This window comes from Pituophis catenifer, unplaced genomic scaffold (assembly GCF_029215685.1).
Source record: "Pituophis catenifer annectens isolate HBS135680 unplaced genomic scaffold, rPitCat1.0.hap2 SCAF_2, whole genome shotgun sequence".
NCBI lineage: Eukaryota > Metazoa > Chordata > Lepidosauria > Squamata > Colubridae > Pituophis > Pituophis catenifer.
The window spans coordinates 1,950,267-1,969,259 of record NW_027256882.1 but is presented as its reverse complement, the minus strand read 5'-3'; the positions used below and the strand labels follow the sequence as shown (position 1 = coordinate 1,969,259).

Sequence of the window (18,993 nt, the reverse complement as noted above, 5' to 3'; positions counted from 1 at the left end):
CCCAAGGCTTTCGAGGAATAGGTTTCAACATTATGCAACTCCCTCGGAATGGTAAATCGCATCAGTCCTAAACGCTCACACGTTGAGCCTGACAGTAATGGCTTTTGATCTACATCCACAATTTCAAATTCCAATTTGTGAGTAACCCCACGTATGTTACACTCTGTATAAAATAAGCCTAGTGACTCCATCAGTTCCCCCGAATATAACTTTAATGTGGCACTACTAGGCTGAAGGGGTGTCTCAGGTGCCAATTTCCTTTTATCCTTTAGGCTCATCACATTCCATGTTGCCCCCGAGTCCAACTGACAAGATTGAGTTATATCATTAAATTGAAGATTAACAAACCACTTTTTGCCTTTTGAATGTACTGCACCAATGCATTCTTTCGTATAGATCGCATCTGTGGTAAACAGCGATACATCCTCTAAGTCCGGCGTTTGCTCGACCATATACAACTTCCTTGCTGCCAGACACACCCCAGCAAAGTGGTTCAGCCTCCCACACACCCTACAGATTTTACCATATGCTGGACACCGATCTTTCCCATGTGCATGCACATTGTCACAGTATTTACACGGTGTGTGGTTGTCTGCTGACAAATTGCGAGGCTTCTGTTTAAACTGCTGCTGTTGCTGACGATTCCTCACATTTGGCTGGTGCCTGGAAGCTACATTAACACAGTTGGTCTGTTTATCTCGCTCCAATGCCATCAGCCGTTTATCTGTAAGTTCAGTAGTCCGACATATTTCTATGGCTAATTGCAAAGTTAAACCATGTTCCCTTAATAAACGGCGGTGTGTACTTTCCTTGACCACACCCAAAACTATTTTGTCTCAGATGAGTTTGTCTCTGAGGGAACCGTAATCACAGCTTGCTGCTCGTTCCTTTAAGCGTATTAAAAAGGCGTCTATCGTCTCCCCTTCTTCCTGCGTGCAGCTGCCAAAAAGATATCTTTCATATATAACATTCTTATGCGGTCTGAAGAAAGCTTCCAAAGCATCCAAAATAACCTTAGTATCAGTCCTCTGCTCTTCTATAAGAGTTAAACTATGCTTATAAACATGAAGTCATTCTGCACCCATCAATCTTCTTAATGTGGCAGCTTGTACTGCTGCCGGCTTATCATTTAAGCCTGTCGCCAAAGAATAATCTTCAAACTCTGCCCTAAAGTTTTCCCAATTAGTGCTAGAGTCCTCACTTACTCGCATGGGTTGCGGCAGTGGTATATTATCTGCCATGGTGCTATATTTCTTACTTCAAACGCTGCACTTTCAGGGCCGAACCACTTCTGACACCATGTTTCGGATAAGCTTTTATTAACGAAGATAAACTAACAAACAACACTTATAAAGCATCTTCAAAGGGAACACCCAGGAACCAGAAACACCTCATAGAGGCACATAGAGATAAAGATTAAAAGCAACACAACCCCATAACAGAAAGTCTAAAACTCTTTTGGCCAGGTGTTGAGAGCCATTAATGAACTCAGTTCCTGATGTGCTAGGAATGAGCTCATCCTCCCTTGAGCTGGCCTCTTTTTCTTTTGGTAAAGTTTTTTTTTATTTTTTAAACACACAAACAAACATACAATACACCCCTAAATTTATATCTATATAACATTGTACAATCCCCAATTATTTCCTTAAATTCTCTTATTCTAATCATCAATGATTCTTTTATCAGCTATTCCAAATAATACAATTCAACATATTAGTAGAAACCAATTAAATAAATAGAGAAACCAGCAATCCAAAATTAATAGGGCTATCAGTGCATGTAACATAGATGTCCCTGCGAGTGAGATTATCACCCCTAGTGTCAACCAAAACCAAGCATTTAATAGTGAGTGCCATACCATATGCATTAATCAAACAGGTGGCAAGAAAGTAGGGGCAGTCATACACCAATGCACAGAGTATGAGGAATAAACTGGGTGAATTAGAAATTCAAGTAAATGAGGGCAGATATGATATTGTTGCCATTACGGAAACTTGGTGGGATGAAACCCACCAATGGAACATACAGCTAGAGGGATACAAACTATTTATCTTGATCTTGATTCTGCGCATGTCCAAGATGGAGAATCCAGCCTGAGATGCTCCCGGTAGATGGGGTGATTCCTGGCAATTTCAGGAGGTTCCTGGGGCGATTGTCCACCATGGCCCCCAGTCCTAGAGAGAGGAATCTTCCCCCGACCCATTGAGGGGCTTTTTGCCCTCCGGAACATCGGGGCGAGGGAAAAAACGGCTGCTGAAGGCTCCGCGGGGTGACGTTGGTAGCGATTTGACTGGCGGCGCTTTTCTCGGCCTCCGGCATGGACCGACGGCGGCGGCGGCAGCTCTGCGGTGCGGCGGCGGCAATGCGGTGGCTCCCCTGGATTCCTGGCCTCTCCGGGGCTTTCTGAGGCTCCTGGGGACCCTGGGGTATGGTGGGAGCCATGGTGGAAGCGGCGCAGGCGCTGGCAGTGGGCGCGGGGCGGTCGGCGGCCGCTGGACGATGGCGGAGGCGAGGGGGCAGCAGCTGGCTGCTACCGAAGAGGACGCTATGGTGAGAGGCTGCTGGCTTCTATTTTGAAACCCAGCACCTGCTAGGGGGCGGCCTATTTCTGCTGTCCCACTTTGCTGCAGGAATCCGGAGGCCCCATTGGAGACTGGGGCTGTAGACTGGGGGTAAAAAAATGCTGGAAGACCTGGAAAATCTGGGGAGTGGGAGAGGTTGGAAGACGGCCGAGGGTTGGCCTTGGGCTGCCTCAGGCCATTCCCCCCCTCCCCCCCTTTTTTGTTGGCCTGTATAGGCCTTATCATGGTCACCACCCCAGCTACTTTCTGCCTTGCAAGCCATCTCCCTTCATTGCTTTCCATGTGTCATCTGTTCCCCGGGTTTACTATTCTGCCTTCTAGACTGGCTCTATTCCACCTATGCCCTTGATGGTGTGGAGAATGGACAATTCTGATATGGATTCTGAGGGAGTCCGGTTCAACTGCTGTTTCCCTACCAGAGTGGATAGACTATCGAATCTCTCCATAGCCAACTCCATCGACTAGCCATCGTGAGAGGATGGCCTGGAGAGAGCACCTTCTGAGTTTTGTTGAAAAGGCACGAGACTTCTTCCACTGTCGTGAGAGGACAGTGGAGCCCGGTTTTTCCCATGTCTTGAGTTGCTGCCTCTCCATGCCCTAGGACGATTAGACTATTCTATGGAACCTCAGACAGAGGATGCTTCACCCTTCCCGGTTCTTGATGCACTCGGCCGCCGAACTCCTTGCACTGCGAGACTCCCCCCTCTCGCAGGCCTGGCCCTCCATGCTATCGAGGGCCTATCTTGATGACGGATTTTGGAATCCCGAGAGATGGCATGCTGCGAAGAGGGGGTTGAGGGGTTTTTTATTTAAATTTTTAAAGAAAATTTTAAGGGGACCTGGGAGGAAGGGAGGGGGTTGTGAAAGTGGACCTGGGGGGTCCAGATAGCTACTGAGCGGGGTGACAGGCTGATTGGCTGCAGCAGAGGGGTCAGGAAAGAAAATTTATCCGGGGAGCAGGGGGATAACAAGAAGGGCAATATAATTGAAATAATGAGTGGGAGGGGCAGGTATGACGGGCGCAGGGGACCATATCATGTGCCGGGGGTGCGCATACGCTGTTTACGAGCAATTGCGCACTCCGGTCCCCAATGCGCGCCTCGTGGCCTGGGTTGTGCAGAGTCTCAGGCCCAGGGTCCACGTCTGATGTTATGTAATGCCAGGTCGGTTGTCAATAAAGCCCCCCTCATCTGTGATCTTATATTGGAGGGGGGTGCGGACCTGGCAGGTATTACGGAGACCTGGTTGGGCCAAGAGGGGGGGTCCCCCTCGTTGAAATGTGCCCACCAGGTTTTCATGCATTTCATCAGCCAAGGGCCCAGGGGAGGGGTGGGGGAGTGGCGGTGATTATTAGGGAGAGTCTTTGTCCGAGGGAGACCACTGTTCCTCAGATAGCCGGATGTGAGTCCCTCTTTGTGAAGTGGGGCCGTGGGGTGCAGATGGGTTTGCTGACTGCGTACCTGGCTCCCTGCCACGTGGCAGCGACCCTACCCGAGCTACTCGATGTCATCGCCGGGGTGGCAGTGGATACCCCCAGACTTGTTGTCATGGGGGATTTCAACCTTCCATCCGCGGGTGAGACGTCAGAGGTGGCTCGGGAGTTCATGGCTTCCATGACGGCCATGGATCTGACCCAGTTAGTTCAAGGCCCCACTCACATAGGAGGACACACTCTGGACTTGATTTTCATCTCTGGTCAGTGGTTGAATGATCTTGGTAGAGGGGACTTAGACATTAAACCCTTGTCATGGACAGATCATTCGCTCCTTCACTTGGACTTTCCTACCGCTTCCCCCTGCCGCAGGGAGATGGAACCGACTAAATGGTTCCGTCCCAGGCGCCTGATGGATCCAGAAAGGTTCCTGACGGAGCTTGGGCCGTTTCCTGAGACTCTGACACACGACTTGACTGAAAAGCTGGTGCCCGCCTGGGAGAGTGCGGCCGCCGGAGCTTTGGATCGTGTCGTGCCTTTGTGGCCTCTGACCCGATGCCGATCTCAATTGGCTCCTTGGTTCTCTGAGGAGCTGAGAGAGATGAAGCGTCGGAAAAGACGCCTAGAGAGCATTTGGAGGACTAGTCATTCTGATTCCGACCGGACACAGGTGAGGTCTTATATCAAGACCTACCTAGTGGCGATAAAAACGGCAAAATCTAACCATTTTCCCGCTCTTATCGCATCTGCAGAGAACCGCCCAGCCGTCCTGTTTAGGGTGACCCACTCCCTTCTTCGGGGGGGAGTGTGGGAGGATCCCTTGCAGGGTCGAGCTGAGGATTTTGTGCAATTCCTGCACGATAAAGTCGCTCGGATTCGGGAAGGCTTGGACTCCGACTGGGTGAGTCCGGAGGAGGAGACGAGGGTAGGTCTTGAGAATATTATCTGAGAGGAGTTTGATCCTGTGGCTCCCGAGGATGTGGACAGGGTTCTGGGTAGGATTAGTGCCGCCACATGTTTATTGGACCCGTGTCCCTCCTGGTTGGTACTGGCCTCCCGGGAAGTTACACGAGGCTGGCTCCAGGGGATTATAACTGCTTCTCTGAGTGAGGGTGCCTTTCCCGCCGCCTTGAAAGAGGCGGTGGTGAGGCCCCTCCTCAAGAAGCCTTCCCTGGACCCGGCTGAATTAGTTAACTATCATCAGGTCTCCAACCTTCATTTTGTGGCGAAGGTTGCTGAGAGTGTGGTGGCACGACAACTGCCCAGGTACCTGGATGAAGCTATCTATCTAGACCCGTACCAGTCGGGCTTCAGGCAGGGGCACAGCACAGAAACGGCATTGGTCGCGTTGGTGGATGATCTCTGGAGGGACCGGGACAGGGGTTGCTCCTCTGTCCTAGTCCTATTAGATCTCTCAGCGGCTTTTGATACCATCGACCATGGTATCATGCTGCAGCAGTTGAGGGGGTTAGGAGTAGGGGGCACCGTTTTGCGGTGGTTCTCTTCCTTCCTCTCCGGCCGCTCGCAGTTTGTGTTGGCAGGGGGGCAGAGGCCGACCTCGAGGAATCTCGCATGGGGAGTGCCACAAGGGTCGGTCCTCTCGCCTCTTCTGCTCAACATTTATGTGAAGCCGCTGGGTGAGATCATCCGTGGTTTTGGGGTGAAGTGTCACCTGTACGCTGATGATACTCAGCTGTACATCTCCACCCCAGACCACCCCAACGATGCCCTTGATGTGATGTCTCGCTGCCTGGAGGCCGTGCGGGTCTGGATGGGGAGGAACAGGCTCAGACTCAACCCTTCCAAGACCGAGTGGCTGTGGCTACCGGCATCCCGATATAGTCAGCAGGTGCCATCGCTGACTATTGGGGGTGAATCTTTGCCCCCCACGGAGAGGGCTTGCAATCTGGGTGTCCTCCTGGACGCACGGCTGTCTTTAGAAGAGCATATGACGGCCGTGGCCAGGGGGGCCTTTTATCAGGTTCGCCTGATCCGCCAGTTGCAGCCCTTTCTGGACCGGGACGCCTTGCGCACGGTCACTCATGCCCTTGTCACCTCCCGGCTGGACTATTGTAATGCTCTCTACATGGGGCTCCCCTTGAAGAGCACTCGGAGGCTCCAGCTGATCCAGAATGCGGCCGCGCGGGTGGTTATGGGCGCACCTCATTGTGCCCGCGTGACACCCCTCCTGCGCGAGCTGCACTGGCTCCCAGTGGTCTTCCGGGTGCAATTCAAGGTGTTGGTCACCACCTATAAAGCGCTCCATGGCACAGGACCCGGATACCTTCGAGACCGTCTTCTGCCAACAATAGCCTCCCACTGACCAGTCCGTTCCCACAGAGAGGGTCTCCTCAGGGTGCCATCAGCCAAGTTATGTCGGCTGGCGACACCCAGGGGGAGGGCCTTCTCTGTGGGAGCCCCAACCCTGTGGAATGAACTGCCCCCGGAAATACGTAAGATCTCCGACCTCCGGGTGTTCCGCTGCGCACTGAAGACCCTGTTGTTCCGCCAGGCAGGGCTGTCAATATAATAATTTTAAATTGGGGTATTTTAATTTTTGGGGTTTTAAATCGGCCAAATCTATTTAATTATTTTAATTTTTAATTATTGTTGTGTCTTGTGTTTTTAAATTGGCTGTACACCGCCCTGAGTCCTTTGGGAGAAGGGCGGTATAGAAATAAAATTATTATTATTATTATTATTATTATTATTATTATTATTATTATTATTATTATTATTATTATTATTATTATTATTATTATTATTATTTAAAAGAAATAGACCAAATAAAAGAGGAGGTGGAGTTGCACTATATATAAGAAATAACTACATCTCTACAGAAATAGAGCACAACAATGATGAAAATTATCTTGAATGCATTTGGGTCAATATTAAAGGGGGGGGGGAAATGACCTTGCCATAGGTCTATACTATAGGCCACCCAACCAAACAGAAGAAGTAGATGAACTTTTTGCTTGTCAGCTAACTAAGGTATGTAGGAAGCACAGCACAATAATAATGGGGGATTTTAACTACCCTGACATCAACTGGGAGACAAACTCTGCACCAAGTGGAAGATCCAACAGGTCTCAAAGACCACCCCAAAGTTGATATCTCTAAGGCAAATGAAGTTTCATTATCCCCTGAGCAATTTTAAAATCACTTCCAATTTGTGATTCAGACCAGTGCCCTATAGACCAGTGACTATCTATGATTTTTCACTATACTTTTCTCCAGTTTCTCCTCTACACGTGGAGGTCCAGAGGTAGTACAGGATCCCCAGAGGAGAAGTTGCTTCTTACTTATTATTATTAACATCCTGGTTTGTGAGATGTATCCTGATATTCCTCCAGTGATTGCCTTTGATGTAAACATCAGACAGAAGCAACTTGAAAGGAATATTACATGAAATAAGGATAAATGTCTCAGGTCAAACTCCATGTGGCACAAATTTTGGGACATTCAGGGACTGTGCTTCTTGAATGTACTTTCCTTTTTCTCCTTTCCAGGTGCAGTTCTGTTTATCTCTCTCTCAGTCAAGAAAGTTAATCTCATTTTCATCTTGTGACAGTGCTTTGAATTCTTCAAACTCTCTCGTTCTTCCTTAGAAATAGGAAAGGGATTGATTCAGCCCCATGAATTATGGACACCCTCTTTCTTCTTCTGCTGCTGCTGCTGATGTCCCAGCCAGTCTCTGGGAGGTTGAGAATGAAGTGCCTGCTGAGTTTGGAGGAACATGAAGGAAAAAACCTACGGAGCTATTACAGGCCAGGAGACTACCTCATTGGTATCGTCTCCTTTGGCACATTCATATCCCATATAATGCTGTCTTTCAACACAGCTCCTTATACTCAAGCTGCCTCGTAAGTCATTCAGTGTGATGGAGTTGCATTCCTTCCATTTGCAGTCCTAACACTCTTCTTTGTTTCTTTCAGTTACTCTTATATTGGAAGACCTGTTTAATTTCTTGAATCATTTAGATTTCCATGGATTCTCTCTTATGCCTTATTTTAAGAGACCAAAATCCACAGATGGAACAACCCCGCCCCCCCAATTCCAAATTATTTTCCTCTCTCGTACAATCCTGAGTTAATCACAACTATCGTATTGAAAAGTTTGTAGTTTCCTCTGCCCCACCCATTTCCCTATTTTTATAACCATTCATTGATATTCAATGCCTGATCCTGGTATGGAATAGAGGATGGCTTGTTTTTAGAATTGCTTTTCTGGATCATTTATAAGTCATCTTTGCTGATGACTCTATTTTAATGATTGAATAATTTTGAATCTTGGTCATTGCACAAATTAAAAATAATTACAAATAATGTAATTACAAATTACATTACAAATAATGATATATTTTAAATATTAAAACTCCATCCTACGTTCTCCACTCATAACAATTAAATGGTGATGGGCGACGATCATTTGATTCTTGTTTTGGACACTTTTGGCTAAAGACTGAATGGGCTTGTGGAGAGAAAGAGGAACAAATGAAAATATGTTTTGTTGTTGTTGTTAGAGATGATGCTATGATGAACATTTTTTTACAGTAGTTTATTTACAGATCCAGGAAGACTCCTAAGCTTCATTTTTGCCATTCAGCAAGTCAATAAGAAACCTCAGCTTTTGTACAATCTCACACTTGGCTACAACATCCATGACAATTATTTCAACACCCTTGGCACTTCAGATGCCTTGCTGGACATTCTATCGACTGGAGAAGCCAATGTTCCCAACTACAGCTGTGGAAGGAAGGACAACCTGATGGCTGTTCTTGATGGATCTCTTGATGACATCTCCATTCAGATGTCAACATTAGTAGGCCCCTACAAAGTCCCACAGGTGTGTTTGTGTGTTTCTCTACCTGGCAAAGTGAGCAGGTATTTGGTGGGTGGGTAACAGATTCAATCATACCTTTTCTGTGGAAATCATGAACTGCTTTTCTCATGGCCATTGTCATGGCTAGGGATTGGGATCCACAGCAGGTCTAAACATTTACTCGAGCAAGACATGAGCAACTGGATACAATGTTAAATATGGAACATTTAAGCAAACCTCTAAAATGAACTGATTTGCATTTGCAGTGCTCTAGAGATAGAAGACGTAGCACACCTATTATCTGAATGTCAGTTTTATTAGAAAAGAGAAAGAGCAGTATCTCAGACCTCAGATTAGATAAATGATTATATTCAATCTTGTTAATATTCTGCATATTGTATTCTTTATGTTGATATGGCTTAAGGGTTAAGAACAATAGACTATTCCAGGGGTCACCAATCTTTCAGAACTCAGGGACCACCAAATAAATTATTTTAAATCCTGTGAATTTTAAAAAAAGATAAATAGTATTTAGTGCAATATAAAAAGGCAAATAATTTTTCTGCAGACCACCAAAATTTTCCTTGGACCACCAGTTGGTGACTGCTGGACTATTCTAATATGTTTGTGAGAACCACATTGGATGAGTTAAAAGCTTACATTTTGCACTTGATCTGATCTAACCATAATACACCATTCTTCATTGCTTTTTCAGATCAGTTATGGAATTGTTTCAGAGGCTCTGAGTGATAAAAGACAAATTCCTTTTTTCCATCAGATTCTCCCCCAAAATGGGATCCAGTATACAGGAATTGTCCAACTCCTCCTCCATTTCAGATGGACTTTGATTGGTCTCTTTGCACCAGACACAGAGGAGGGAGAGAATTTCATGAGAACTTTCACTCCTATGCTTGTCAGAAATGGAATTTGTGTGGTTATCTCAATGACTAGACATATAGAACCTCTCAGAAATGCCATCTCTAAGTGGAGAAAAGTCAATGTCTTTGTTCACTTCAGAGAATTTGCTTCCCTTGTGGATAGATTTTGCCACATTCATTTAGCAATTGAAGGTTTGCCAGGACCCATTGAAGGGAAAGTCTGGATCACCACAATTGTGGAGAAATTGCCAATGATAAGGCATACAGTTTTCAAATATATCCATAGCATTTGGGTCTTTCCTTTTCAGGAAAGAAAATGGCCAAATGATGACGCCTTTCAACTCAATCTTTTCAAGGATTCCAAATTCGAAGACCAGTCTTTTTGCTGTTCTTTTTCAAAGCATGTCCTTTCTGTCAAGGGCCGGAGACGATGCACCCAGATAGCATCACTGGACATGCAAGAGAAAAGGAATAGAATTCAGATACAAAATGAGCACCGTTTTTATACTGTTGCTAAGACTCTGGCCCATGTCTTAAATGTTGCATATTCCTCACTATCTAGGAGGAGAAAAACAGAGAAGAAAGAGAGATTGGGGACTCTAAGGCTAGAGCCATGGCAGGTATGGGGTCCTGACAAGGATCCATCATACCTAATTCCTATTTAGAAAAAAATCCAATGCTGATGTAGGGGAACCATTGTTCTACAAAAAAACAACAGGTTTGGCCAAAATGAGTCCAGATTTAGTTCACAGGATTATGTTCCAAAGAGCAGGCATAGTGACAATTATATATATATATATATTTAATTTGATTTATATGCCGCCCTTCTCTGGAGACTCAGGGCGGCTTACAATGTGCTCAGCAATAGCCTTCATCCTTTTGTATATTTATACACAGTCAGCTTATTGCCCCCACAAACTGGGTCCTCATTTCACCTACCTTAGAAAGGATGGAAGGCTGAGTCAACCTTGAGCCTTGGAGAGATTCGAACCAGCAGAAATTGCATGCAGCTGGTCTTAAGCAGCTTAATAACAGGGTGCCTTAAACCCTTGTACTACCAAGGTTCTTTTATTAAACATTGCTATTATAAAATTATTTAAAATGTATACATTGTAAATAAATTCCTGTACTTGTGGGTTTGTAATTAGCATGATAGAATTTTATACTCATAACTGTCAGCTAAACCAGGGAGCATTTAGCTTAATCCCTCCACACTGCAGGAATCCAATTAAAGCTTTTCAGACTAGTGGCTACTCAGTCTTGGCATTTAGCCGCAGCATTTACCCTAACCCTAACCCTAACCCTAACCCTAACCCTAACCCTAACCCTAACCCTAACCCTAACCCTAACCCTAACCCTAACCCTAACCCTAACCCTAACCCTAACCCTAACCCTAACCCTAACCCTAACCCTAACCCTAGCCCTAGCCCTAGCCCTAGCCCTAACCCTCACTCCACCCGTAACTCACTACTCACTTCCAGGAATCCGATCCCGACCAGCTCAAGGTTGACTTAGCTTTCCATCCTTCCAAGATTGGTAAAATGGGTACCTAGATTGTTGGGGGCAATATGCTGATTCTATAAACCACTTATGAGCACTGTAAAAGCACCGTGAAGTGGTCTATAAATCTACGTGTTATTGCTATTCAGGCAAATAGTGAAGAGGGGATTGAACATCTCTTATTCACTAGCTCAGCTTTAAAATGGCTCCTCCTTTTAGGGTGTCTCAAATTGTTTTCAAAATTCCTGGATGTTTCAATTCTAGTTCCATTCGTTTCTGGAGAAGAATGCGTTTTGCAATTTTTCCTGGGAGAAACTGTACTTGGACCAAAGTGGAAATGTAGCAGCAGATCTGAATATCATAAGTTGGTTGCTTTTCTCCAAGGAGGATCCCATCAAAGAGCAACTGGGGAGTTTTGAAAGACAGAGGCTTATTATCAACCAAGATGCTCTTTCACGGCTAAAGTTGCTCAACAATGTGGTTGAAAATATTGGCAATTTTTCTCTGTCTGTATGGTTGTAGATAGGGGCCCTGAAAGAGCAGGCTCAGATATTTTTAAAGAGCCAATATCTGACCACAGTTATTCATACATTTGTTCCACTCCACTGGGATAGGCCTCCTGCTGCTAGGAAGGTGATCCAAGGTGTTCAATCAATGTGGAACCATAATGACTTCTCCGATATGAGATAATGCCTTAAACTAGAAAAATGAAGGACTGAAAATTACGTTGACTGTTTCCCCCCAAGTCTTTCTTGACAGTTGTAATAATGAGGGTAAATTTATAATAAAATGCTACTTAGATTTGGTGTTTGGCTTGTAATCCATCTAAAAACTCCTTGAATGCAATTGTTTATCTTGATTGTCAGCTACCTTAAGTCTTCCACTGAAAAGAAGAATTGTCCAAATTTAAGCAATAAATAAATGTGGGTCTGTCTTTCCATGTCATCTAATTGTAGTTCTAACATTGGGAGGCAATGGAGGACAGGGGGTCCTGGAGTGCTTTGGTTCTTGGGGGATGAAAGAGTTGGAAATAAATAATGACTAGCAACAAAACTGTAATTCTTCAATGGAAAGGACCTTGCCTTAAATACCTGACTTGCAGAGGTGGTTTGCTACCAGTTTGGACCGGTTCGGGAGAACTGTTAGTGGAAATTTGGCATGGTTCCCTGAACAGGTAGTGACCTCTGGATGGCCACGCCCCTTAACCGGTTCCCACTTGGTCACCCCGCCCACCCAATGCTCGCTCGCCCTGCCTGTCCACCCGCTCTGCCCAACCACTACTTGCAGAATCTAGCCACGTACTTCTGCTCACCGCTGCTGGCAAAGGTAAGGCCGAAGGGCATTGGCCAGTGGGTGGGCAGGGGAGGGAGAGCTGGTGGAGGGGTGATACCAGCAGTGGGTGGTGGACCGATGCACGTGGGGAGGGAGGGGAGCATGCGGGAGATCGTGGCACCAGAGTTCTTCCTGTGCGTTTTCCCCAGCCGGCCTGGCCTGAGAAAGAGGCACATGAGAGATCTTAGCTGAAGTTTACTTGTGAGCAATAATGAACGGGAGAGGAAGGGAGAAAGGCCAATGGTGCTCACGAGGAAATTGAGGCTCCTAAGGGGGGGGGTCAAGGCTCCCCACCCACATGTTCACCTGAGGGCATTGCTGGCAGCCACTTTCTGCACCTCCCATCCTGTGCTCTTCCCGCTGCTGCTCGGCCTCCTCGATGCACAGAGGCAGGAGGCGGCAGTTTCTTTCATTGCCTGCAAGCTGCCAGCTGCCTCTATTCTGTAGTTTACTTGTGAGCAGGTTTAGTCATGAACATAATGCTCTCAAGTAAACTGCAGATTACAGGAAGCTGGCAGATCCCTGGTTTACTCGCTCTGCTGCTCGCCTGGCAAAGCACAGACTGGCAGCTCCGGGTTGTCTCTCAGCCATTGTGTGCAGGGAAAAACCTTGCAAAGTAAAGAAAAATTTCTCTTGAGTGGGAGAAGTTAATTGCCTCGCAGTCGCAAGAAATTTTTCTTTACTGTGGCAAAGTGTTTCCCTGCACACAACTTCTGTAACAACAGATACTTTGTGTCCAGAACAGGTGTGTGTGTGTGTGTGTGTGTGTGTGTGTGTGTGTGAGAGAGAGAGAGAGAGAGAGAGAGAGAGAGAAGAAAGAAAGAGACTGAGAAAGAAAGAAAGAAAAAGAAAGAAAGAGGAAGTGTGTGTGTGTGAGAGAGAGAGAAGAGAGAGAGACAAAGAAAGACAGAGAGAAAGAGAGAAAGAGCCAGGAAAGAAAGAAAGAAAGAAAGAAAGAAAGAAAGAAAGAAAGAAAGAAAGAAAGAAAGAAAGAAAGAAAGAAAGAAAGAAAGAAAAAAGAGGAAGAGAGATAGACAAGACAGAGAAAGAAAAAGAAAAAGAAAAGTAAGGAAGGGGGAGAGAGAGAGAGAAGAAAGAAAAAGAGACAAAGAAAGAAAGAGAATGAAAGAAAGAGGAAGGAAGGGAGAGAGAGACTAGAAAGAAAGAAAGAAAAGAAAGAAAGAAAAAGAAAAAGAAAGGAAGGGAGAGACAATGTGTGTGTGAGAGAGAGAGAGAGAAAGAGAAGAAAGAAGGAACGAGACAGAAAGAGAGTAGTCTGTGGGGAATTTTTTCTTTATATTTTAACTGGAACAAAGATTTGGATTATTTTCAAAAGGGAGTGGCTTTACAATATTTTACGTAGTCTAAAAGAAACCTTTTCTTGATCTACTGCTCAGAAGTTTCTTTCTTAAGCACAGTTTCATTTAATTTTAATCAATCCATCTAATAAATAAAAATTTGGCAGATATATTGGAATGAATGCTGTTTTTCTTCTTAGTCTCTACCTCAGTCCAAATGTGTGGAGCATTGTCATCCTGGATTTGTAAAACGGGCTCGGAAAGAAGAACCAATTTGCTGCTACGATTGTATTCCTTGTCCAGAGGGGACCATCTCCATACAGGAAGGTGGGTGACACCACAGGAACTCTGGCTTTCCTGTCTCCCGGTATCAGCTGTCATCCAAAGAAGGTCTTTCTTGGAATGTGAATGGAGTGACTATAGAAATAATATTACTTAATGTTTTCTCAGATACTGAAAAATGTACCAAGTGCCCAGATGACAAATATCCCACAGAGGAGAGAATCCAATGTATCCCCAAAAGAATAACCTTCCTGTCCTATGAAGAACTTCTGGGCATCATCCTGGTCTCCTTTGCTGTACTCTTGTTTCTAACAACAGGCTTTGTTTTAGTCATATTCCTTAAATACCTAGAAACTCCCATTGTCAAAGCTAACAACCGTGACCTGTCCTACATCCTCCTGGTTTCCCTCTTGCTTTGCTTCTTGTCCTCCTTTTTCTTCATTGGCCGACCAAGGAAAGCCACCTGCCTTCTCCGACAAACAATGTTCAGCATCATCTTCTCAGTAGCTGTGTCTTGTGTGTTAGCCAAAACAATCATGGTAGTGCTGGCCTTCCTGGCCACGAAACCAGGGAACAGGGTGAGGAGATGGTTGGGAAAGAGCTTGGCCAACTCCATCATCCTTTCTGGTTCTGCTGGAAAAATTGTAATTTGTGCAATCTGGCTGGGAGTTTCTCCTCCGTTTCCTGATTTTGACCTGCACTCCCAATCAGGAGCGATCATCCTTCAGTGCAATGAAGGCTCTGTCACCATGTTTTATGTGGTTCTCTGCTACATGGGTTTCCTTGCTGCCATTTGCTTTACTGTGGCTTTCCTGGCCAGGAACCTGCCTGGGGCCTTCAACGAAGCCAAACTGATCACCTTCAGCATGCTGGTCTTCTGCAGCGTCTGGATCTCCTTCCTGCCCACCTACTTGAGCACCAAAGGGAAATACATGATGGCCGTGCAGGTTTTCTCCATCTTGGCTTCTGGGGCTGGCCTGCTGGGCTGCATCTTCTTCCCCAAGTGCTACATTATCATCCTGAGACCAGATCTAAATACTAAGGAACATTTAATGATAAAAGTCGGTATCTGATCATGAAGTATTTTCTTAGAGTCATAACACTTAATTGTTTATTGCAGTTATTATTGAGTTTGTATGCTTGTTTTGACAATTAAGGTTATTTAAAATCAAAAGAAATAAACATACAAAGAATGTAAAACTAATTTTAGATAATTTTTAAAGTGTAAAATGAACTAATTAATAATTTAAATTGCCATGAAACTAGGGAAGGACAAGATAAGAAATGAGTTAGTTATGTTAATATAATGCATCTGCAGAGGAGACAAGACTTCCCAGATTGGGGTGAGGGGGAGGGATACGACATCATCTATCTCCAGTCCTCAACACAGTCCTCTCAGCAGTTCCAAGAAGGCTCCACACCCACTTGCACCACTCAGGTGACCCCGAGGACACAGCTCAACATCCAAGTGGCCTCAATGACTCTCTAAAACAGGGGTGTCAAACTCGTGGCCTTTGGGCCAGATGCGTTAAGTGCTGGCACTGCTCCCACCTGGGTTAGTGAAGGGGAAAAAAGTTTCGATATGTCATTTGTTGCCACTGTGATGACATGAGTTTGACACTCCTGCTCTAAAAGGATGCAAATGACCAGATGTCTGCAAGGAGTATAAATCCTTCCATTCCCCACCATCCAGTCAGAGCTGAAGAAGCTTCTTGGATGAGAAGTGAAATATCTTCAAAGAAAAATAAAACAGTCCAGTTACCTCTTGAAAAAAGCACCTTTGGGACATCACCATACTACAAATCTACACTTCAACTGTAGTCTCAAATGATGGTGAAATTGAACAAAATAAAACAAAATAAAGGGTGAGTAGACAGGCCTTCGTTGCAAGGGAGCCTGGATAGCTCAACAGACAGAGCTTTGTAATTTAACATCAGCTGTCTGCAATTAAAGTAAGATCGAATCTTGCCAGGCTCAAGGTTGACTCAGCCTTCTATCCTTTCTAAGGTAGGTGAAATGAGGACCCAGTTTGTGGGGGCAATAAGCTGACTTTGTATAAATATACAAAAGGATGAAGGCTATTGCTTAACGCACTGTAAGCCACCCTGAGTCTTCGGAGAAGGGCGGCATATAAATCAAATTAAAAAAAAAAAAAAAAGGGGGGTGGAACTTCCATTTCACTGGGGACAGAACTTTACCTGAAATTTTGGATTTTATGGGCATCAAATAAAATACCATCTTTTGTTCCTTAAGCTTTAAGACCTGATTCTGTAGATAGTTTCAGATCCTAATGATGGAGCATTACAATGGAAATGGTTGATAAACTAAGAGGCAATCCCACCCACCCCCACATATCCAGCTCCTTCCCTCCCTATTGTTTAACTATAATTCTATTTTGATTCTAGTTTCCATTTTAATTATTTTAGAAATATTTCTCTTTTAGGATTTTAATGATATAAGTTTTCCAGAGTTGTTTCAAAACAAGATGGGTGGCAAACAAACTGAATGAATGAATGAATGAATGAATGAATGAATGAATGAATGAACAAACAAACGTTTGAAAGAAGTTTACCAGTCAGTGGGGGGAATCCTCTTCAGTTCATTCAAAAAGAAAGAACATCACATCTTTCCAACGTTGTAAAAACTTTATTTTTTTGCAATCTTTTGTAATATACAGCAAAGATGTGATTTTAGAGTTGTGATTGGAAAACTTTATAAATGCTTTGTGAAAGTGATTTAAAGCAGGGGTCACCAAACTTTCAGACCTCAGGGACCACTAAATTCATAATTTTAAATCATGCAGACCACTAATATGATCTGTCTAATGACTGGCTGGGTGGGCCTGGCTAGCTGGTCATGTGACTTGGTGGGCATGGCCAACTTAATGTCACTCACGTTGAGGGGTGCCTAGCCGGCCTCTATTGCCCTCCCCTCCCAGTCACTCCTCACCTGCCTGTCTGGGCTCCTTAGGGCCCTAACAGGAAGCAGTTGTTGGAGCTAAGCAGCCACCATAAGAAAGAGTTGGCAAAACGGCTGGCTCAGTTCAAATTGGATCTGGCCAAGAAGGAGGATCAGCAGAAGCACCTCACTGAGGACTACGAGCATAAGCTTTCCTAGCAGAGGGAAGACCTGCGGGAGTGCAAGGCCAGGTACTGGGGCCTGGAGGCTCAGCAGGTTGACATGGTCAGCCAGTTCCAGGCCATGATCCACTCCCACTGGAACAAGGCCCTCCGGCTCTTTACCACCAGCAGTGCTTCCCTCCAGCCTTCACCCAAAGCCCTGCACCAGGAGGCTGAAGCAGACCCCAAGTCAGAATTTCTGCCCCCCTCTGCCCCACACAAGCGGACCCTGAAGGGGGAGACTCTCTGCAGCAACACAAGCGTTCATTACATGTATCCAGCCCAGGGGCCATAGTTTGAGGACCCCTGATTTAGTGCGATATAACAACCGCAAATAATTTTTCTGCGGACCACCAAAATTTTCTCACGGACCACCAGTTGGTGACTGCTGATTTAAAGACTATGAAGTTAATTACAAAGAATCTTTGGTATGGGAAAAATCTGTCTTTTTTTTTTTTAATATAAAAAGTTTTTTATTATTTTAAAACATAAACATAAAACACATCTTTTCTAAACAAAGCTCTTGATCTGGTCACAAATTCATACAAATTCCTAACAAATCTTATTTTTCAATTAATACAACTTAATAGTTTACTCAGTTATTTCCCTCAAATCTATTATTTAACTATGCGATTATCCCCAAAAACCCGTTACTTAAATCTTAAATCTTAACCAATTATCTTACCCTTTTCCTCTTTTATTTGCTTAGATGGATATATTTTTAAAGTATATATCAATTATTATAAACATTCATAAAATATTAAATTTTATAATCAAGATGTAACAACACAGGCAACCAACCCGCTCACAGCAACAAAGCCAGCACCCCACACCTCCCCACCAGTATTTATAGAGAGACGGCAGCTCCGATCACACTTTCGTCGCACAAGCACGAAGCCGAAGACACCAGCCTGAAGATGACGAGTGGGACCTCATCGAAACATCGCCAAGATAGTCTCAATCTTACACGGGAAAAGTCCCGAATACAACAAAACTTGCATACCTCTACCCGTGAAAATCTACGAAAACAAATACACACACACACACACACACACACACACACACACACGTATATTTATAAATTTGGGGCAAAATTCTCCAGTTTCCCATATTGTCCCATCTTCAAAGTTTGGAGCCACAACTTTGAGTTCTCCCTTTGAGCACCTCCTGTTGACTCATTCAGGCCTCAGATGCTTCTCTTCCTTGCAATTGTCCAAATTATAGTGATTTTGTTGTTTTTGTGTTAGGACCCTAGAGACCTTTCTGCAAACTTTTAGAACATTTTACGCAAACATGTCAGAAATTGGTTTGATATCAATACCAGTCTCAAAGCAACGTCTGGTGGGGTCTATATTATCAATACTACATGCATAAATGACTCTGGAGACGGAAAGAGAATCTGGAGCTGGATTTCAGGACAGGCAGGTGCTGTGTTTATGTCTCTTGGCTGGGCTCTGACTGGATCTGAAGCTACTTTCCTGGAAGAGGTTTTGGTTTCTTCCCCCTATTCATCTCATCCATTGTTAAAAACCAGGTGCCACTGAGAAGGCTCAAATCATGTTGCTACTGCTTCAACTTCTCCTGCTTCTGTGGCCAAGGGGAGCCTGTGAGATACGCAAAGCCAAATGCCTCTTGACTCTGGAGCAGGGTGAAGTGGATCCAGACAATCACTACAAGTCAGGAGAGTATTTCATTAGCGGCATAATCTCTGCAAGGGACACTAGGTTTGAATCATTAAGCTTTGAGCAA

At 44.8% G+C, this 18,993-nt stretch overlaps 1 protein-coding gene across 1 annotated transcript; it reads left to right on the top strand.

Annotated features, from left to right (window-relative positions):
• The first annotated feature begins 2,499 nt into the window (after window positions 1-2,499).
• LOC139309238 (vomeronasal type-2 receptor 26-like) lies at window positions 2,500-15,198 on the top strand. The gene is made up of 5 exons (XM_070933300.1): window positions 2,500-2,550; window positions 9,602-10,333; window positions 11,478-11,690; window positions 14,044-14,170; window positions 14,294-15,198. The coding sequence occupies exons 1-5, from the start codon at window positions 2,500-2,502 to the stop codon at window positions 15,196-15,198; spliced, it is 2,028 nt and encodes a 675-aa protein (XP_070789401.1).
• The last annotated feature ends 3,795 nt before the right edge of the window (window positions 15,199-18,993 follow it).